Source organism: Mobula birostris, chromosome 1 (assembly GCF_030028105.1).
Source record: "Mobula birostris isolate sMobBir1 chromosome 1, sMobBir1.hap1, whole genome shotgun sequence".
NCBI lineage: Eukaryota > Metazoa > Chordata > Chondrichthyes > Myliobatiformes > Myliobatidae > Mobula > Mobula birostris.
In genome coordinates, this window is record NC_092370.1 from 185371357 (window position 1) to 185393769 (window position 22413).

The following is a 22413-nucleotide window of genomic DNA, read 5'->3' on the forward strand; positions in this document are numbered from 1 at the left end:
CTCATCAGGACTAGAAAGGTAGGGGCAGAAACCAGAAAAAAAAAATGTAGGAGGGGGAGCTGTACAAGTTGGCAGGTGATAAGCAAAACCAGGTGAGAGAAAATTGGGTGGTGGAAGAATGGCAGATAAAATAAGAAGTTGGGAGGTGATAGGTGAAAAAGGTAAGGAGTTGAAGGGGGAATCCATTAGGAGAGTACAGTGGACCATGGAAGAAAGGAAAGGAGGGGCATCATAAGGAGGTGATGAGTGAGGGGAGAACCAGAATAGCCAATGGATAAATAGAAGGGAAAAGGAGAGTGGGGAGAGATTATCACAAGTTAAAGAAATCAATCTTCATGATATAAGGTTGAGAGCTACTCAGATGGAATCTGAGTGTGGCTTCATTGTGGCAATAGAAGAGGCTATGGACAGATACGTTGCAATAAGAAGTCAAATTGAAACCAGGAGATTCTGTCTTTTGCAGCGGATGGAGCAAAGGTGCTCAATGAGAATGAGAAAACTATTAAAGTTGCTACAATCAATCCAGATTTTTTTTTTAAGATTACTACCTAGATTATCAGATAAATGTGAATGCTTGATTCTTTATTCTACTTACTTGTGGATCTTCATGTTTCAATAGACTAGATAAGGATTCCACACAAGTTTCAAGTGATGAATCCTGAGGCTCCATTTTTCCACAAAGTCTGGAAACTACAGCCATTGCAGAATGTAGTGTGTCTTTATGCACAAGATGGCCACTATCCCGGATAAAGGTTAACACACAATTTAAGCCTCCTGCTTCAAATACTGCTCCTGATTCTCGAGTACATATAAGTTCAAGTACCTGTAAAATTAAATACTAAATGTCAATAGTGAATTTTGTAAAGATGGTTGACAAATTAAACAGAGAAAAAAAACCATCAGAACTCATTCAGACCCTAGTTGTGGTTTTTTAAAAAGGTCACATCGTCTCAGTGTCAGGACATCAATGCAAGAAATTCTCAAAGCAGCATCCAGGCCTAAATATCAAATTCTTGCTATTCTAATATTCCAAAGTGGGAATGTTTGCTAAAATTCCAGTTAACCACCAACTTTACAAATGCTATGGTGATGGGTAATTTGCTGGACACACCAGTAACATGTTCCTTTAATGATTGACATACAGTTGCAAGAAAATGTCTGTGAACTCTTTGCCATTATCTGGTTTTCTGCATTAATTACTCTTAAAATGTGGTCTAATCTTCATCTAAGTCACAATAATAGACAAACACAATCTGCCTGAACTAATAACACACAAACAATTGTACTTCTTCTCATCAATAGTGAGTACACCATTTAAACAATCACAGTCTACGTGCAACAAAGTATATGAGCCTCTGGGGTAATGCCTTCGACAAAAGCTATTTGGAGTCAGGTGTTCCAATCAATGAGTTGAGATTGGAGGTTTGGGTTGTAGAGCTGTCCTGCCCTATAAAAAAAGACACACACAGTCAGGTTTACTGACAAAGCCTGCTCTTCTCAAGAAGATCTCTTTAAGTGTGCCATGCCTCCATCAAAACAACTTTCAGAGGATCTTAGAAGAAGAATTGTACAGATGCATGAAGCTGGAAAAGGCTACAAAAGCATTTCTAAAGACCTGAGTGCTCATTAGTCCATAGTAAGAGAAATTGTCTCCAAATAGAGGAAATTCAGTACTGTTACTACTCTCCCTAGAAGTGGGTGTCCTGCAAAGATCGCACTAAGAGCATTACGTGCAATACTGAAAGAGGTGAAAAAGAACCCAAGTAACAACAAACAACCTGCAGGAATCTCTAGAACTCAGTTTGTGATTGGAGAACTTGCTAAAATCTCTGTTCATGTGTCCACGATAAGAAAAACCCTGAACAAAAATGGTGCTCATGGTAGGACACCACGGACGGAGGAAACCACTGCTCTCCAAAAAAACACTGTTGCACGACTCAAGTTTGCAAAAGACCATCTAGATATTCCACAATGCCTCTGGGACAACGTTGTGTGGACTAATGAGACAAAAGTTGAACTTCTGGGCAGAAATAGACACTACTATGTTTGGAGGATAACAGCAAAACCTCATCCCAATTGTGAAGCAAGGTGGAAGGAGCATCATGGTTTGGGGCTGCTTTGCTGCCTCAGGGCCTGGACGGCTTGCAATTGTTGAGGAAACAATTAATTTAAAATTGTATCAAGACATCTTACAGGAGAATGGCAGGGTAGCAGTCCATCACCTGAAGCTTAATAGAAGATGGATGATGCGAGAAGACAACAATCTGAAACATACATAAATCAACAACAGAATAGTTTAAAAAGAAGAAAATTTGTGGTTTGGATTGGCCAGGTCAGAGTCCAGACCTTAACCCAATTGAGATGCTGTGGCATGACCTGAAGAGGGCTATTCATGTAAAGTAACCCAGAAATGCTGATGTACTGAAACAGTTTTGTATAGAGGAATGGTCTAAAATTCCTCCTCGCCATTGTGTAAGACCGATCAGCAGCTACAGGAACTTTGGTGGAGGTTATTGCTGCTAAAGGAGGTTCTGCCAGTTACTAAATACAAGGGTTCACATACTTTTTCCAGCCTGGACTGTCACAATGTGTTCAATAAAGACCAAAAAGTACAATTGTTTGTGTGTTATTAGTTTAGGCAGATTCTGTTTGTCTATTATTGTGACTTAGATGAAGATCAGACCACATTTTCTGAGCAATTAATACAGAAAACCAGGTAACTGCAAGGGTTTCACAAATTTTTTCTTGCAACTACAAGTAACTCCTAACAGAGATAATATAACTAAAAATGAAACCCAAGTTATGGCAATTCAGTTATTGGAAATCTGACCCAAGGGAATTCACAAATCACTACTAAAAAAATCTGGGATACGGAATAAAAATTCGATCCTATGTTAAAAACATGAAGACTTTTTTTTCCCAACTTGCATTTTTTGATACATGTACAGATGATGCAGCTTTGTGTCTGGAAAACTGTAATAATGACTGGGTTTCTAGGAATGTAACCACTCCCAACAACGCGATGCTTGTCTGTAGTTTGTCGCCAAAAGAAATATAACACAAAAGGTAGAGCACAGGATATAAAGCTTATTTAGATAGATTGCCGTGATCTGAGTGAAAGGAGGTGTACCACCCTGGTGCTGATTGATGCTCTTTTCTCGTTTTTGATAAAAAGAACTATTTTGGAACTCAACTAAGAAAACTGTAAAAGTTAGAATTAATGTTATATCAAAGATGTCAGAATGATGCAGCACCGATTTTCAATCAACATCTAAAAGTGCAAACCATGGTTTCAGAAACCAAGCCACACTAGTGAAAGACTACAGGTAGACTTTAACCCATTTTTTTAATTTCACATGTAAACAATGAGTACTTTTTGTTTACAATTCAGTCACCTATACTTCACATCAAAGTACCATATGTAACTGTCAACATCAATATTCTTGAATGCCATAGGATTTTTTTTTATTTGAACCAACCTTTGCTTCTTAAACTAATAAACCATATGTGCATGTCATCAGATTTCTAATGAGATGTTATCCACAAATCATCATCCTCCTTCACACGCACCATCAGCACAGGTGCTCCACACAGTTATGTACATTAGATCCCCCTACCATACTCACTTAATACTTATTACACTACACAATGTAGCATTTAAGTTTGTTGACAACATTACTGTTGTTGGCCAAATCAAAGGTGGTGACAAATCAGCATATAGGAAGGAGATTGAAAATCTGATTAGGTGGTGCCCAATAACAACTCACACTCAAAACCAAAGAACTGATTACCAATTACAGAAGAAAGCTGGAGGTCCCTGAGCCAGTCCTTGTTAGATGAATGGAGATGCAGAGGATCAGTAGCTTTAAATTCCTTGACATCAATATATGAAAGGATCTGTCCTGTGCCCAGCATGTAAATACCATCACAAAGAAGGTATGACAGAATCTCTACTTCCTTAGAAGCTTGTATAGATTTGGCATGTCACCAAAATCTTTGACAAACTTCCAGAGATGAATAGTGTAGAGTATCCTAACTAGTTTCATCACAGCCTGGTATAGAAACACCCAAGATTAGAAAAGGCTACAGAATGTGATGGATACAGCCCAGTCCATCACAGGCAAAGCCCTCCCCATATTTACAGAAAGCAACATCATCAAAGACTTCCACCATCCTGGCCATGTTTGCTTCTCACTACTACCATCAAGTTGGAGGTATAGAAGCCTCAGGTTCCACTCCACCAGGTTAAATAATTCTTGATTAAGTTAACAATTAAAATTTCCTGACATGGAAGTATTTCTGAAGTTTGGAGATCAGACTGGGATTACACCTGACTCCAGAATTTAGAAATGGAAAGCAATTTCCCATCATTTCTCAAAAGCAGTTCCTTATAAATAATGCCACAGTCAAACAATTAGAAGAAACAATTATTACCTTTACACATTGTTCAGCTAGATCTCTACTAGTCCTATTATTGAGCTCAACTACAACCAAACGATTACAAAGTGCTTTAATTGCTCCATCCACTCCAACAATCCTTCGTGTGCACTCAGCAGACACATCCAAGTAGTATGTAATGGCACGGGCTGTCACTTCCAACACATTATCAGGAGCACTTTCATCCAGAAAAATTTTGCATAGAGCTGGTAGAAAAGTACGAGGTGGGCACCTACAAAAAGCAAACAAAAATACAATTAAATGGATTTAATTTCTTAGAAAATACTGTCACAAACTTAAATCATTTTTTGTACTCTTATTAACAGGGAAATTCAAGATGGCAATAGGAAAATATCACCTTACTCTTATATTAAGGAAGCACTTCAGCTTAAAAGCCAACAGAAGGCTGCTGGTACACAGCACTCATACTATACAAGGCAAGACTTCATGAAGCATCTTTTTAAACGATCAACATATCTAAAACAGCCCACTTCATCAATTGCACAAGTATAAAGGTAAAAAGGAAAATTTCAATTCAACCATCAAACCTTCATCTCCACACGTTAACCTTGTTAGATTCAGAAACAAGCTATTAAAAAAAAAATCAGAAGGCTGCCCAAAGAAAACATAATGTGACAGAGGTAAATGGGAACAACATCCAAAAACACAGCTACATTTACAATTTTAACAATGTGTGGAATACTGCATTACTGAACTGTAATGGTCTTCTATTTAGAGGATTTTAAAACACAATCCCTGTTAAAGAAATATATTACAACCACCCTACTTTGATTAGAATGTATCTAACCACAATGAAAAATGTAATGGTATTGGTTCAAAAAAAATTGAAAATGAATTTTAAAGATAGAAACATGAGTGAAAAACCTCAATAAAAATCATTTTTCTTTCCAGATTTCTGTAATAATATTCCCAATATATTTACAACACTTGACATTTGTCCATTATGAACCAGAGCACTCAAAGTTGTTTCATTATGCTAGTCCACAAATTTGTAAGTAGTCTTTCCATTCATGTTCCTATGTGCAGTTTCGAATTATTAAAAAAAAAAAGTATTTTTCCCTCTCAGGTCAATGGATGACCTCAGTGATGGGGAGAAAAGCCCATGAATTACAGTTTTTCCTTCATTTGAAGCCATTGAGGTATAATCTTTGAAGATCTTAATTACAATGATCAGGCTTCACTTTATGGTCTAGGTCAGGGGTAGGCAACCTATGGCCCGCGGGCCAGATCCGGCCTGCAAAGGTATTTTGACCGGCCTGCGAGCAAGTATTGGGATACTATGCTTATCCGGCCCACGTGCGAATTTTCCTTATTCTGAGTGTTTCACGCGACCACACTGATGGACATGCATGGCCTCTTGTTACACTGGCCCCACGTTCCATTTTTTTCCAAACCAAACACTGGTATATACAAATGACGGGAAGGTAGACTACCTTATTAATATGTATTAGATACCCTCCGTGCATGCGCAGGTTTTCAGATGGGATTCTTCAAATTTGTAAACAGAAACAGCGTTACTGTGTTTTAACAAGAAATCCACGCTAAATATCCAGATATTTACATGTGCTACGATACTTGTTGAATAACTCGCTTTTTGAAATAAAATCAAAGAAAAATTTCCAATGGCAATGAATGCAAAATGCAGGAAGGCAGACACTGAGTGCCAAATTTCCAAGTCACTTTAACACTAGATTACTTCTTCATCAAGCAAGCTGGGAAACCAGTTTGTCTCATTTGCCTAGAATAGTGGCCGCCGAGCCATCGATCGCAATCGACCGGTCGATCTTTGAGACTTTCCCAGTAGATACCAAAAAAAAAAGAAAAATAAATACACAAATACATTATTCCTGATAAACCTTTTGATGGAAAAGCAAATTTTACCCCTAGAGCACATATGTGAGTCATATGTAGTAACTTCTACTTTGAAAAAGGACCACTCGACAACTTCATGCCCAAAGGAACAACTTTATCTGAGACGGCAAAACCAATGCGGCAGAGGGGTTTATACACACATGCAGAAAAGACCGAAAGTAAAATCCCACAACGCCGGAAATAACCTCTGTTTACAAACAGCTTTCTGTAGCGGGAGTATTGCTATATTATTATTATCCTAATTAGTATTAACTTATCTTTATAATGTTCACATTATAACACCTTTAATTCTAAGTTTATTTAATTCTAATATTACTTCAACATGAAAAAAAATAAATGAATAAAAATTGACTGTTGCACTCAGTGTGATGAGTGGGGCTGAATACTTTCTGCTAGTTCCCTGAAATTTGGCTCATAACTACAGACAGACAGCCTGAGACAGTCTGCCAGGTGTCTGTCAGTAAGACAGCTCCTGCACTTAGATTTAATAATTGTCATCTATGAAAATGCAATTTCACACAGATAAGTTGATCCGAAGTAGGCACTGACTTTTAGTGCACTTGTGGTGAGATGAGGAAACTTCCCCCTGCTGACAAGCCCACAAAAGTCACCGTCCCTTGATCTTGCTTTAAGCTCGATGTCATTTTGCAAATCAATTATTTGCATTTCAATATCACTTGGCACACCAAATACTTGCTGGAATTTGGTTGCTATCTGTTCTATATCGATCGGCAGAAATGGGTTTTAAATAAATGAAGCAATATCTTTCATGACGTTTAACTCCTCAAAACGCCAATCAAATTCCATTGCCACTTTGTCTTGGTAAGCACAGTACTGCTCGGGGTGAAAAGCATTTTTTTCCTTGATGGCCTATAACAGTTTCTCCAAGTTCGGAAAGGGTGTCAGCCTCCTGTTCTTTAAATTTGAAATCCAAACACCAAGCTTGGCCTTAAGCGCATTTACTGCGCTTATCAGGTGGGGCAGGTGTCAGTCTTTTCCCAAGAGCTCGTTGTTATGTGCATTTAATTTAGCCATTGGATCTGTCAGAAACCCTAAATCCAGTAGCCACGCATCATCTGACAGTTCCTCGTGCTCCTCGTTTCTTTATCTCAGACAGCAAGTCAACAAACCGTTGCAGCACAGCGCCCTCGCAAACCTCCTGACAGACTGAATGTTGAATCTGCCACATATTTCAGGTGTCTTGTATTGGTAAACTGTTACTGAGACACTTGTATAAGTTTCAGGGGTACGCAAGCTAATGACACCACTGTTTTTTGTTTCCCAGTTCTTTTATATTAGATTAGATTAGATTATTGGTAAACTGTTACTGAGACACTTGTATAAGTTTCAGGGGTACGCAAGCTAATGACACCACTGTTTTTTGTTTCCCAGTTCTTTTATATTAGATTAGATTATAAGGACACGCAGTCCTCTTTTATTGTCATTTAGTAATGCATGCATTAAGAAATGATACAATGTTTCTCCAGAACGATATCACAGAAACACATGACAAACCGACTGAAAAACTGACAAAAACCACATAATTATAACATATAGTTACAACAGTGCAAAGCAGTACCGTAATTTGCTAAAGAACAGACTATGGGCACGGTTAAAAAGTCTCAAAGTCTCTCGAAAGTCCCATCATCTCACGCAGACGGTGAACCTCCAGTGCCGCAAACTTGCCAATGCAGCATCTTGGAAGCATCCAACCACAGTCCGACTCCAAGTCTGTCCGAAAACTCCGAGCCTCTGACCAGCTCTTCGACACCGAGTACCATCTCTGCCGAGCGCTTCAACCCCGGCCCCGGCAACAGGCAATAGGCAAAGCCAAGGATTTGGGGCCTTCCCCTCCAGAGATTCTCAATCACACAGTAGCAGCGGCAGCGAAGCGGGCATTTCCGAAGTTTCTCCAGGTGTTCCTCTGTGCTTCTCACGGCTGTCTCCAACAAACCAGGTTTGTGCACGGCCCCTAGTTACACATACGATATTATTTGGAATGGCCATGCACACTGCCATCTTCTCCTCCCTCCTCGGTGTGGGGAATGTTGGAATTTAAAGGGGGAGAAATGTTGTAATGTGAGCATTATAAAGATAATACCAATTAGGATGATGGTAATATAGCAATACTCTCGCTACAGAAAGTTGTTTGTAAACAGAGGTTGTTTCTGGGGTTGCAGGGCTTTACTTGCGGTCTTTTCTGCGCATGTGTGTATAAACCCCTCCACCGCATTGGTTTTGCCATCCCAGATAAAGTTGTTCCTTTGGACATGAAGTTGTCGAGTGGTCCTTTTTCAAAGTAGAAGGTACTACAAAAGGTATGAAGTATTGTAATATTCTTAAAGAAAGACAGCTATGGCCTGTTTGATATGCTAGTTACAGTGTTTTCTTGGTTGAATTAATTTGAAAGTTTGACAAAAGCATTTTATGTATTTCAAATACAATTAGGCCAAAAAAAAAAGGCCTCAAGTTGGAAATACAATTCTAAGCTGTTTTTTCTTTGAACGATTTTGTAGGTCGATCTTGCCTTCCACTAAGGCTGAGGTTGGTGACCACTAGCCTAGAAAATGTTGCTGAGAAGAAGCTGGCAAATATCAGGCAACATTACGAGACCCACCGTAGTGGAAATGTTAACACGTTTACTGGGCAGCAAGGAAAGATGAAGTTGAGCGAATGAAGGCTAATTTCGGAAAATAAACGTCATTTTTTGCCAAGAAAAACAGTGAAATGAAGGAAATACCCATGCCAGCTGCAAAGTCTCTAAACGTATTGCAGAAAAGATGAAGCCTTTTACAGATGGAGAGTTTGTGAAAGAATGTTTACAGACGGTGGTGGATATTGTTTGTCCTGAAAAGAAATCTTTATTTGCATCTTGCCTGTCAGCAAGAACGACCACAAGGCGAGTTGAAGAAATGTCAGCAGATGTTAAAAGTTGTTTAAGGGATGCCTGCAACGAACTGCTATTTTTTTTCAGTTGCACTTGATGACAACACAGACTTGCAAGACACTGCTCAACTTGCATTGCTTATGCGAGGAGTGTCCTCAACTTCTCAAATTTTGAAGAGTTTATTCAATTAACTCCTATGAAGGACATGGTTACTGGAGCAGACATTTTTGAAGCTTTGTTGAAAATGATGCCAGAAATGAAACTCAAAGTGTTGAACCTAATTGGCATCACAACTGATGGGGCACCAGCAATGGTGGGACAGAAAAAAGGCATCAACGCATTGCTGCAAGGACAAATGGAAAACCTTGGAATTGCACAGAAACTGGTTAAAATTTATTGCATTATCCATCAAGAGGCATTATGAGTCAAGTCTTTGAAATTAAAGGATGTTATGGACATTGTTGTGAAGGCAGTGAATCTGATCCTATCTCGTGGATTGAATCATCGCCAGTTTCAGCAGTTTTTGTTGGATACGGAGGCAGAATATGGGGACCTGGCTTATCTCTGCAATGTACGCTGGTTTAGCCGAGGGTCAATGCTGGAAAGAGTACTTGCATTGCATGAAGAGGTGGCAATATTCCTTGAAAGCAAAAATCAGGATGCTTCACATTTTCGTGATCCTGATTGGCTTGCAACCTTGGCATTTCTTGTGGACATTACATCTCATTTAAATAACTTGGATTTACAACTTCAAGGAAAAAAAATCAGCTGATACATGAGATGTATGGTCATATTGTAGCCTTTGAAAGAAAGCTGCAATTGTGGGAGTACCAGCTTCAAAAAGGAAATTGTGCACATTTTCCCACTTTTCAAAAACATAAAGCACAAGATCCAAGAATTTTTGTGAATACGGTGCAAGAATTGAAAAAAGAGTTTTCACCTCGTTTTGCTGATTTTCGCTTGCATGCAAATGAGTTCAAACTGTTTGCTACTCCATTTGATGTGGAAGTGGACACTGCATCAGAAATTTTTCAAATGGAATTAATTGAGATACAGTGTGACGACATATTGAGATCGAAATTTCATTCCGAAGATATGTCAGTGCTTGACTTCTATAGAAAATATATTCATCCAAGTGAGAAGTACCCTAACTTAGTGGACCAGGCAAAAACAATGGCGTCATTGTTTGGCAACACTTATCTGTGTGAGCAATTATTTTCAAAAATGAAGCACACCAAGAACCATTTGAGAACAAGATTGACTGATGCCCATCTGGATAACGTTTTGCTCTTGGCATCAACAAGTCTGACACCCAATATTGAGAAGCTTTCAAGCAACAAACAGCATCAAGTTTCACATTGATTTATCCATTGTTTGCATTAAAATTTTCTTTTTTATTATACTTAATTTACCAACATTCAATGCATCATGTTCATACGTTTTATGTTTAAAAATTCTTTGTGTCCATTTAATAGATTCAAAAGATGCCTTGATTGAAATAAATTGCAACTAAACTGAGTTCTTTGATTACTAATTGGCATCCTTGGTTCAGCACAAATGATTTTCTAGCTTACATTACTCATTAATTTGAGGCAAAACATAACCAGATGTATTTAAATGGATAATTCCCATATTTCATGTTTTTTGTGGCATTTATCTGGCCCACCGTCCACTCATTTATACGCGATCCGGCCCACAGAGGCAAAAAGGTTGCCGACCCCTGGTCTAGGTGGTTGTGCTAATGCATGGGGCAAAATAAAAGGTAACCACAAACCTGGAACCACATCAACCCATTGTAATAGACAGGTATGCAAATAACTAAACCTGTTTAGGCTTAGGTTCGTGATAATCCAAAATTCTTAATAGCCTGCCAACCAGGTGCATGTTAGAACTGAAGAAAGACAAACCGTCAAGACTCAAGGCAATAGACAGATGAATACAACACTACTGCAGTTTGTAAAATTGCAGTAGTTTTCTTACTTCCAAAATACTAACTTTTAGAAGCTGTACCCAAGGTCTTCAGTGAAAGAGATCCACACAAAGACAGACTTCCTACTCCAAAATGAACAAACAGAAAAAACTACAGGAGACGCTGATTACCAAAAAGCATGAAATAGACTTAAGCACAACAAATGCCAAACCAACACTAACTATCCATGATACATAATACACATCTAAGCGATTAAGGAGAAAATAATTGTTCCCCATTATGTTCCACACTACAAATTAGCAAGTAATTTTGCATCCAAGGTGAGATTCCAATACAGAAAAAAATGATTGCCACCTCCATAAATAAATTACATATCCATCTGTACTCAATTCATAGAATTAATCTCTGTTAAAACAACTAGGCAGCCACACAACCCAGTATCAATATCTTCATGCAATTTTACTTCTCACTTGAGCATCTGAGGACCTCAGATTTACGCAAGGTATGCACACTTGTGTGCGCAGGCATGTGTACTTAGGAAAGAATAGTAACATCAGAGAGCGTAGAACATGCAACATCACAGGAACCAACCCTTTGATTCACAAACTTGAGCTGAACTAATTAGTAACCAACTGCCCAAATAAACTAATCCCTTCTGCCTGCAAAATATCCATATCCTTCCACCACTTCCTGCACGTTCATGTGCTTAAGAGCATCTTGAATGCCTATTATCAATTCCATTATTGGATAATGGAATCGATGGCTTTGTAGCAAAGTTTATGGGTGATATGAAGATAGGTGGAGGGGTAGGTAGTGCTGAGGAAGCTATGCGATTGCAGCAGAACTTAGACAAATTGGAAGAACGGGCAAAAAAGTGGCAGGTGGAATATAGTGTAGGGAAATATACGATAATACATTTTGGTAAAAGGAACAATAGCGCGGACTATTATCTAAATGGGAGAAGGTTCATGCATCAGAGGTGCAGAGAGATTTAGGAGTCCTCATGCAAGACGTCCAGAAGGTTAATTTACAGGTTGAGTCTGTGGTAAAAAAGGCAAATGCAATGTTAGTATTTATTTCAAGGGAAATAGAATATGAAAGCAAAGAGATAATGCTGAGCCTTTAAGATTAGTCAGGCTGCACCTGGAGTATTGTCAACAGTTTTGGGCTCGTATCTCAGAAAGGATGTCTTGTCATTGGAAAGAATCCAGAGGAGGTTCACGAGGATGATTCCGGGAATAAGAGATTAACATATGAGGAGCATTTGCCATTTTTGGGCTGTACTCACTGAAATTTAGAAGAATGCGGGGTGGGGGGGGAATCTCATTGAAACCTACCAAATGTTGTAAGGACTAGATAGCGTGAATGTAGAGAGGATGTTTCCTATGGTGGGGGTATCCAGAACTACAGGGCACTGCCTCAAAATGGAGGGGTGACCTTTGAGAACAGAGGTAAAGAGAAGTTTCTTTTCAGCCAGAGAGTAGTGAATCTGTGGAATGCTCTGCCACAGACTTCAGTGGAAGCCACGTCTGTTGGTATAATTAAGGAGGAAGTTGATAGTTTCCTTATTGGTCAGGACATTAAAGGATATGGCGAAACAGCAGATGTAGGGGGTTGAGTGGGATCCAGAATCAGCCATGATGGAATGGAGGAGAGGACTCAATGGGCTGAATGGCCTAATTCTGCTCCCATGTCTTATGGTCTTATTATATCCGCCTCCACCACCATCCCACCACTCTGTGTAACAAAAAAAAATTACTCTGCATATCACCTCACCTTAAAAGTGTGCCCTCTGGTACAGGACATTCCATCTCTGGGAAAAAGATATTGTTGTTTATCTATTCATCTCATAAAGCTCTAACAGATCTCATTTCAACATCTGCCACTACAGAGAAAATAACCCCACCTCTCCTTATAGCACTTGCCCCCTAATGCAGGCAGTTTTCTGGCAAACATCTTTGGCAACCTCTCCAAAACCCCAACATCCTTTAGATAAATACAGCAACCAGAACTGAATGCAATACTCCAGACGCAGCCTGAATAGAGTTTTATAAAGTTGCAACATAACTTCCCAATTCTTGAACTCAATTCCTCAACAAATAAAGACAAACATGCCTTATTCCTTCTTTACCACTTTCAGGGAGCTGTGGACTGGACCTCCAATATCTCACTGCACATCAGCAATGTTAAGAGTCTTGCTATGAACAGTGTACCATCCCTTTATGTTCAATCTCCCTAAATGCAACACCTCACAATGGCTGGATTAAACTCCATTTGCCATTTCTCCCCTCATATGTATGAATGAGCTATATACTGCTGTATCCTTTGTCACTCTTCTACACCATCAACACCACCAATCTATGTATCACCTGAAAACTTACCAACTCATCCATCTACATTCTCATCCAGGTTATTTATATATAATCACAAAGTGCAATTGTCCCAGTATGGATCTTTGTGGAACACCATTAGCCTCAGACCTCCAGCCAGAATAAGTCTCACTGACCATAACACTATCTTATGAGCAAGCCAATTCTGAATACAAACCGCAATTCACCGTAGAGCCCATGCATCTTAATCTTCGCATGAGCATCCAATGAAGGACCTTGTTAAACACTGCAGTAAGATCCATGGAAACAACATCCACAGCTTGACCTGCATCACTCATGTTTGTCACCTGGTCAAAAAACTAAATTAAGTTCATAATGCACAACCTGACCCACAAAAAGCCATGCTGTTTGTATCTTCAAACGACTCACATATCCTATCCCCAAGAATCCTCTCCAGTAACTTCCCTACCACTGACATGAGACTCACAAGGATCATCCCCATTTTCCTTCTTCAATAAGAAAAATGAGCTACTCATCAGTCCTTCAGGACCTCCTCCATTGATAGAGAGAGATATACACAAAAATATTGGTTAAGGCTCCAGAAAACTCATTGCTTGTTCCTCAATAACCTGGGTATATCCTGTCAGGCCCTGGAGACTTCTGCATCTTAATGTTCTTTCATAAACCCAACACTATATCTTCTTTATCTCAAAATGCCATATTATATTAGCACTGTTTGATCACTGATACTAATCTACATTGATCTCCCCTTTCTCCACTTCCTTCTTTCTTAAATACTGACACAAAATACTCATTTAAGATGACACTCACCTCCTTTGTCTCCAAGCGCATGTTCCCTCCTTGATTCTTGAGTCGTACTACTCACTCACTTGTTGTCCTCTTGTTCTTGATGTACTTGTAAAGTACCTAGGAATTCTCTATAATCATACTTAACAGAGGAACTTTTCAAGCACCTCCCTTTTCCCCTAATTTCGGCCCAAGACTCTTCGTCAAGACTCACATCTGCTTCTGGGATACGGAATTAAAAGTCCTACTCGATTCAATTTCATTGGCGGTATTTTAATGAATCACAAGACAACACATACAAAACATGAGGGATCAAAAAGAAGTGTTGGAGAGACGGTTTGTGTGGGATCGGTAAACAAAAAAAAAAACAGACACAGAAAACTGGTATTACTAGAGGCAAAACCTGTACAGCAATCTATGCAGCCGTGGAGGAGGAGCACAGGACACAGCAAAAGTGCTGCTTTACATCCCATCTTCTCATTGTCCGCTTGTCTTGGGAAAATTTATCAGATTTACAACAGAAAATGAAGTTTCAAATCGTGCATTGCTTATTATGAGCAAGTTAAATACAGTTTCATAATATGTACAACGCTCCCTTTTGTGTCTCCATCATCTAAATAAACTGGCAGTTCCATGAGCCAATCTTTAATGGCTGCCTCTTTACTCTCATCCTTGTAACTGGGTCATGGTAGTGGTGGCAGAGAACTCTTCCTGACCACAGACTCACCTCTGTTCCCTCCCTCCTCCTTCTGTAAATCCCGGGGTGAGACACAGAGTTAAGCTCCCTCTACACTGTTTCATCATTCTTGTGGAACAGAGAACACTGGTTAGATGCAGAATAAATTCTCCCCACACTGTACCAAAGACACCCAGAACAAGTTAATCACCCCTCTTTGAAATACACCTGCAAAATGGTTCTTCCTTGGGTAAATGGCAGGGAGGATGCACAAACTAAATGTGTTAATCCATTTCCTATAGAACCTGCTACCGACAGTTGGCATCTTGCATGCAATTCCTCAATGGATAGGAACAATCATTCACAGATATGGCAATTAAACAGCCTGACCAGCGACATCTATCCACCCTAAAGACAAAATTCCCAAGGCAAAAATTTGCAATTGGAACAGATGGTAAGGTTCATTTGCAACTTGGTTGTGACTTTTCGCGCTTTGGTAGATCACACTCTTGCCCAATTCTCAGTCACATTCTCAGTGCATAGAGGCAAGGAGATGACCTCAGAACACTACCTGCCTCCCGCTATGCCATAGAGACTATGGGGTTGAGTGGCAGTGGAGAATGAAGCTTTGCAGAGCTACGATAATCCTTAAAGTCTGTGTCATGCTTGTCAACAGTTAACCTGAGAGCCATGAATGAGACAAGTGGTATATATACACGCACATGCATGTATATCATGACATGCATGCAGTACATCATGCATGTATGCGTACATGTACGGTGGATCTGTCTCGACCTGTATGTCTCCAAGCCTTGACTTTTGTCAGCGCATCGTGCATCAGTCACTGTGTATATAGACTGCACATCTCGATGCACGTGTCTTGACTGTCATGTATGCACAGAGCTTGGTGAGCATGTACAAGAGCCTTGTGCCATTTATATTTTTTGCTGTTAAGTACACGTGTAACAAACAAGACTGCTTACTCGTAGCACATAAATTCAGAGTCAGATATGATGGTGATCCCAAGCTATTGCATTATATGTCCCAAAATCCGAAACACGTCCTGCCCCAATCATTTCAGATAAGGGGTACTATTCCAATTTAATATCTCCTGCAAGGCCCATACTTAAAATTATCTACAGCTATCTTAAAAAAAAATTTGAAATCTGCACTAACACTCTCTCAAAACAGCTTTCAAGAGTTTGGATGAAGTGTGAAATAAATGTAAGGAATCTTGTTAGTCTAGATCACAACTCTAATTTTAAGTGCCAGACTACCGCTTCAAGCACTTGCAGTAATTCAATATTCCCACAATATTCTCTAAAAGAAAGAAAATATGGGTTCAGATAGTGCCACGGATATACTCAATCCTACACAAACATAGAGCATTACAGCACAGTACAGGCCCTTCAGCCCACGATACTGTGCCAACTTTTTAACCTACTTCACAATCATTCTAACCCTTCCTCCCACATAGCCCCACGTTTTTCTTTTGACTTGGTTTATATTTTATTTCTAGTTATTGTGAAACTTTTAAGAAGTGACCTTTAAGCCTTGAAAACTAAGACCAATAAAATTTTGACACCTTAAACCCCATTTCCCTTATCTGCAGAAAGGAAAACTGACATGCAAGCAAGCAACGTGTATGTTTTTAATGCAGTACACGGGCATAAAAGGAGAAGAAGATGTCTAGTGCATTATTTCTCTTTCAATGAAAGTAAACAGATGGCAAAAGGTACTAAAAAAAAGTCCTGTGGGACAAACCAAATTTCCAAAATTTATATGCTAGTTATTCAAAAACGTACTCTTTCCATCTTTGTATCACAAAGTAACTCTGAATACTTAATAAGCACAAGCCAAAACATTTCTGTCATATCAAAACACCAGTTGAGGAAATCAGCTTTTTAATCACGTGTATAATGAAGTAGAACCACCCCTCTCCTCATGCCCAAATACTGTGGGCATAAATATTTGACACTGCTGAATTATTTTTAGCTTGAGTTGTGACAAGTATAATTGTGAATTTAGGATGGGCCTTGTGTGCCCAAATAAGAACTTAGCTGTTCTGTAAACAGATCTTTTATATTTATTTTTATAAACAGTGACAATCTGTCATAAAACATTCAATTCATATTACTCTAATGCTACATACTCAAATATTCCCAATCTTATCTGATAATGCCAAAGTTTCCTCACACTTCTATTTGTGTGCATTAATATCCTAAAATTGGGTTGCCTAATGGCATTAGACTTAGGATTTGGAGAACAACTTGATTCTGATCATTCAAAAGAAAGTTTGAAATTAACAGTACACTTGTCAGAGAAGCAAACAAATTAACATAGTGAGAAACTGAAAGAATTGAATGTTATGCACAACAGTCAACAGAGGCAATTCAAGTAAAATTAAGTAGGATTGCACCCAGATCATTTCACAGTTACAACTGGATTCCTACCTCCTGTTTCAACAATGAGGATAAAAACAAATCCCTACAGCAAAAGACCATCGTCTTAGCAAAGAAGCAGGATGTCAGAAAAAAACAAAGCAACAAATCTTAAAAAACAGTACATAATGTCAGTTGTTAAATCTGCAATGCTAAGCCAAAGCACCTCTGTCAACTCTATTTTAAACACCTCTACAGGAACACATTCAATGAATCAGAAAGTAGATTCAATGAATTTTCCGGTAAGAAGGTGGCGAGTTCAAACACAGCGACCTCTCGGGGTTAAGTCAAAGGTGCACTTTTCTTTTTCAAGTGTATTATTTATGATTGTGAGACTATACTGGGCTCCAAAAGCTATGTGTACAGCAGGTCAACCACATCAGCGATCTGCTCGTTGTTTGGAGGAGCCAGCCGTGATTTCGAAGGAGCAGCCAGCAGTCAGGCCAGAAAAGGAGTAGCCAGCAGATTGACTGGAGAATGAGAAGCTGGTGGACTGGTGGGATTGGGTTCGGAGGAGCTGACCTGGTTGCTGTCTACAACTCGAAGGCAACGGAGTTGGTATGCGAAAGGAGTGTGCAGTGTAACTGTGACTGTCTTGGGCATTTCACTTGCAATCAAAAGTCCCTGTTGGACATTGATAATATAAGATGCCACAGGCCTGCTTCCCTTGTTTGGTGGCAAGACAGGCAACAAGGCAGCAGCGTGGCCTCAGTTGTAACGAGGACTAGGCTTAAAGTCGCGGGCTTGCCTGCTGCTGCAGTCCAAGTGAGGAGACGCCAGAGGCAGTGTAGTATAGCATCCATGATCGGGTGGCGGGGGGGGGGGGGCAGCCTCTCCCGTTGGTGCTGCCCTCCAGTGATCATCTGGTGGAATGACAGGATGAATTGCCAGGAGCAGTACCATCAATTTGCATGCTGCTCAGGGTCTTGGACTATACATGTGTTTTCTTGCCTAACAATGTGTGCATTTTTTCTCTCACTATTTTGAATGTATGTTATGCACCTTGGTCCTAGAGGAATACTATCTCATTCAATTATATCCACGTATGGTTTGAATGATAATTAAAACTTGATTTGATTTGATTTGGAAAAAGTAGGAAGTACAACTATATAATTTCAGAAACTAAAATGACAGCTTCTGAATACAATTAATGAATTAGACAAACTATGAAATACCATTCATTAATTTCTTGTTACTTGATTAATTGAACAGAAACTGCAAGGCAATTGCTGGACTAACCAAACTTAGAATGTCCCATTTACCATCACAATCAGTGCCTGCATTCTGCTGTCAGTTGATCTCAGCAACCTAAATGAATAACTTTATTTACACAACAAAGTCATATTGAAACTTCTGAATTCCCCACCCAGCCTCTCCACTGCCCCTCAACAGAGCAACAGACAGGGATGACTGTTTACTTTTCAGTAGATTTGACAACTTAATATCACCTCACGGTGTCAGTCCAATATTTCATTAAAACTTACACCTAATGGACATGATGACGGTGTACATTTTAGTTGAACTTCAAAGCATTTTACTGCATATAAACTTTTGCCATTGCATTCCTGCATTTCATTTGTTTCCAGGGTTGTTCCTGGGCAACTACAATCAAGTGTTTCAGAATTTTTAATTTCTGCATTTGTGCATCAAATATCTGCACTTGGAGACACAAGAGACTGCAGATGCTGGAATCTGGAGCAGTGAACACGCTGGAGGAATTGAGCAGCTCAAGCAGCACCTATGGAGAGAAATGGTGACATTTCAGGCTGAGAACCTTCACCTGGACCCGTGGAAACTCCATTCAGTTTTTCAAGTTTCATTAGCATTGAGGCTGCAGTCAAATCACATGCAACCTTTAGCAACTTTAAGAAGCAAAGTGGTTGAGATCCTGGTAGGTAGAGAGCAATAGCTTTACTTCACTTACTGGATTTTCTCGATGTTTCAGGCATAATGGCAAATACACAGTGTCTTGAAAAAGGGTTCAGGCCCAAACAACTATTTTCACATTTTCTAAACTTAAAATACATTGAAGAATGATTTTTAGAGCTAATCTAGAAAACACTGTACATCATGTCAAGTCAAAAGAAAAATTCCAAATGCTGTCAACAATTTACTAAATTTTAAAACCCTCAATTGTGAAGCTGAAAAAGTATTCATCTCCTTTCTAAGTACTACTTCAGCTGCTTCAGCTATCAGAGAGGCTCTTTTGACTTAATTTGTGAAGCTGTGAAGCTGAAAAAGTATTCATCTCCTAAGTACTGTACTAACTTTCTTCAGGTGCTATATTACCTTACCAACACACTCAATCTATTGATGTAGAAAATTGGAGGATCACCTGAATAAATATCCCTCTCTCTGTGAAGTCCAACAGTATGGTAGATTTTCAAGAGACCAAACCAAAATGAAGACAAAAGAGCATTCAAGACGAGTCAGGGAAATGATAATAGAGAAGCACAAATCTGGAGAAGAGTGCAAGACCTTCTCAAAAGCACTGAGTATACCTCGGAGCTCAGTGTAGCTCATTGCGAAGAAGTGGAAAAAGTATTAAACCACAGCCACCCTGCCTAAGTCAGGCTGTCCCTGTAAACTTAGCCGCCGGAGAAGAATGGTACTTGTAAGAGAGGCTACTGTAACGCTAACAGTCGCTCTGAGCGAGTTGCTGATGTCAGTGGCTGCAAATGCAGATGAAGTTCATGGCTCCACAATCTCTAAACCCTTGCATGAAATGGGAGCTTATGGAAAAGTGGAAAGGAAGAAACACTGGCTTTATCCTTGCCCAGCAAGACTTTGCAAAGCTTCATTTAGAAGATACTGTAAAGATGTGGAAGAAGATCTTCTGGTCAGATGAATATGAAGTGGAATTTTTTGGCCTCAACACTAAATGGTACTTGTGGTGTAAATCTAATACTGTGCATCAGACTGGTAATACCATTGCTACTGTAAAGCATGGTGGAGGTAGCATAATGTTATGGGGATGCTTTTCCACAGCAGGGACTGGAAATCTGGTCAGGATAATTGGGAAGATGAATGCTGCTAAAAACAGAGAGATCCTGGATTAAAAAACCTACTACATGCTCCCAGAAAGCTTAAACTGGGGAGGAAATTCGTCTTCCAGCAGGACAACAATCCAAAGCACATTGCCAGAGCAACCAGGGAGTGGCTTCAGATGAAGGAGATTGATCTCGAGTGGTCCAGTCAGAATCTTGACCTTAACCCAATCGAACATCTCTGACAAGACCTCAAGATCGCTGTCCACCACCGCTCCCCAAATAACCTGGCACAGCTTGAGTAATTTTGCAATGAAGAATGGGCAAATCCTGCTCTATCGTGCTGTGCAAAACTAATAGAGACTTATCCAAAAAGACTACTGGCTGTAATAGCTGCACGAGGTGGTTCATTTAAGTACTGACCAAAGGGGAATGAATACTTTTGAATTTTTAGATTTTCATGCTTTACTGCTTTTTCCGTTTTTTTCACAACTAAAAACTCCCAGTTAAATTGACCAAAATCCTTGGTTGGAATATTTATTTCAATAATGCGTTGGGGGCTGAATACTTTTTCAAGGCATTGTAGTGCTCATGTAGCTTCTCTGTCAAAGTATTTGGGTCCACTTTTGCATCTTAATCATGCACTGCATCGTTCCATTCAATATTAATAACTAAAGCTACTTTCTTATCATTACGTGCTCAATAAACACCTATGGTATACAAAAGAGCCTCTCTGATAGCTGAAGCAGTAGTACCAGTACTTCCAGAGTGTACTTGCGAATTTCTGGTCAAGCTGGAGAATCATTTTGCAAAATGAAATGACTTTGTTCATTCTCCAAGAATCCAGACCTCCCATCCCACCAATATCATCTGTTGACTGGCCCCCGACACCTACCAGGCAACACCATGTCTTTGAGGCCCGGTCCTTGCATATACAAGCACATATAGATTAATAAAAACACAGCTAGACAAATACATATGTATATAGTTCAGATCCCTCAGTCCATTTTAAATCTTCAGTTGTCACAACTGTGCTACACCACCCCCTGTACAGTGCGATGGCTCGGACACCTCTCCTCCGGCAACTGAAAACCAAGTGACCCTGCAGCTCGAGGCCCAAGTCCACTGAGTGCTGCTAAAAATATCTGCAGTCAGCTACAACAGAGCTTGACTTCCAGCAAGCGAAACTCCGGGAGGGCAGCTCAGACTTCGTTTGGAAGCCATGCCACACTGCCTCGGGTGAAGCACAATGACTTCAAGGCCTCACCCTGAGCAGCTCCGAACATGCGACACCATGGCTTCAGGCCTAGTCCTTGCTATGATCGAGGACAAAGCCCCCTCCATCCACCCTTGCTTGCATCCAATAAATCAGGGGATCGAACTTGCGGCATACCAGATTAATCAGCTTTATATCTCACATTAACCAAGTTTTTTCCCTCTCTGTGGAACTTTCAGACTTCCTTCCACTTATCCAATCTTTACCTCCTCCAAACATAGCTTTGTGGCGACCCACTTTCTACACAAGCAAACTGTGGGGAGAGACTTTTGTAATGCATCTCTGATGCCAGTTCCACCCGGAGAGGGCTGGAGGGGAACTGATTAAAAGCCAGTGCCGTGAAGTTTGAATAAACGAGTCTTGAGTGTGACTTACAGACTGCGTGTCATTATCTCTAGCTCTGTGTATAGCACATCACTACACTGGTGACCCCGGTGGTGCAAACGGAATTTGGATCAAAGACGATCGACTCTTCACCTGTTCACGCAGTTTCGCTAAAACTGCCAACTTTCTGGACGCTGCGACCACGCATGTGGTTTGACCAAGCAGAAGCCCAGTTCCAGATTCGGCAGATATCTTCAAATTTCACACGTTACTATTACGTGGTGAGCTCCCTTGACCAGGAGACAGCCGCACGGGTTGGGGATTTCATACAGTCACCCCCCCCCCCCCCGAAGAAGGCAAATATGCAGCATTCAAAGCACTGCTCATAGAGACCTTTGGCCTCTCACGGCGTAAGCGAGGTGCCC

The 22413-nt window shown here is 40.0% G+C and overlaps 1 protein-coding gene across 4 annotated transcripts in view; it reads right to left on the bottom strand.

Annotated features, from left to right (window-relative positions):
• hectd1 (HECT domain containing 1) overlaps positions 1–22413 on the bottom strand; it is a 91386-nt gene that overhangs the window by 59189 nt on the left and 9784 nt on the right. For all 4 annotated transcript variants that reach the window (XM_072267274.1, XM_072267275.1, XM_072267276.1 and 1 more), the window contains exons 3-4: positions 4435–4669; positions 596–823 (exon numbers count right to left, since the gene is read on the bottom strand). In XM_072267274.1, coding sequence (XP_072123375.1) covers positions 596–823; positions 4435–4669 — 463 coding nt within the window. The remainder of the gene's footprint in view (positions 1–595; positions 824–4434; positions 4670–22413) is intronic.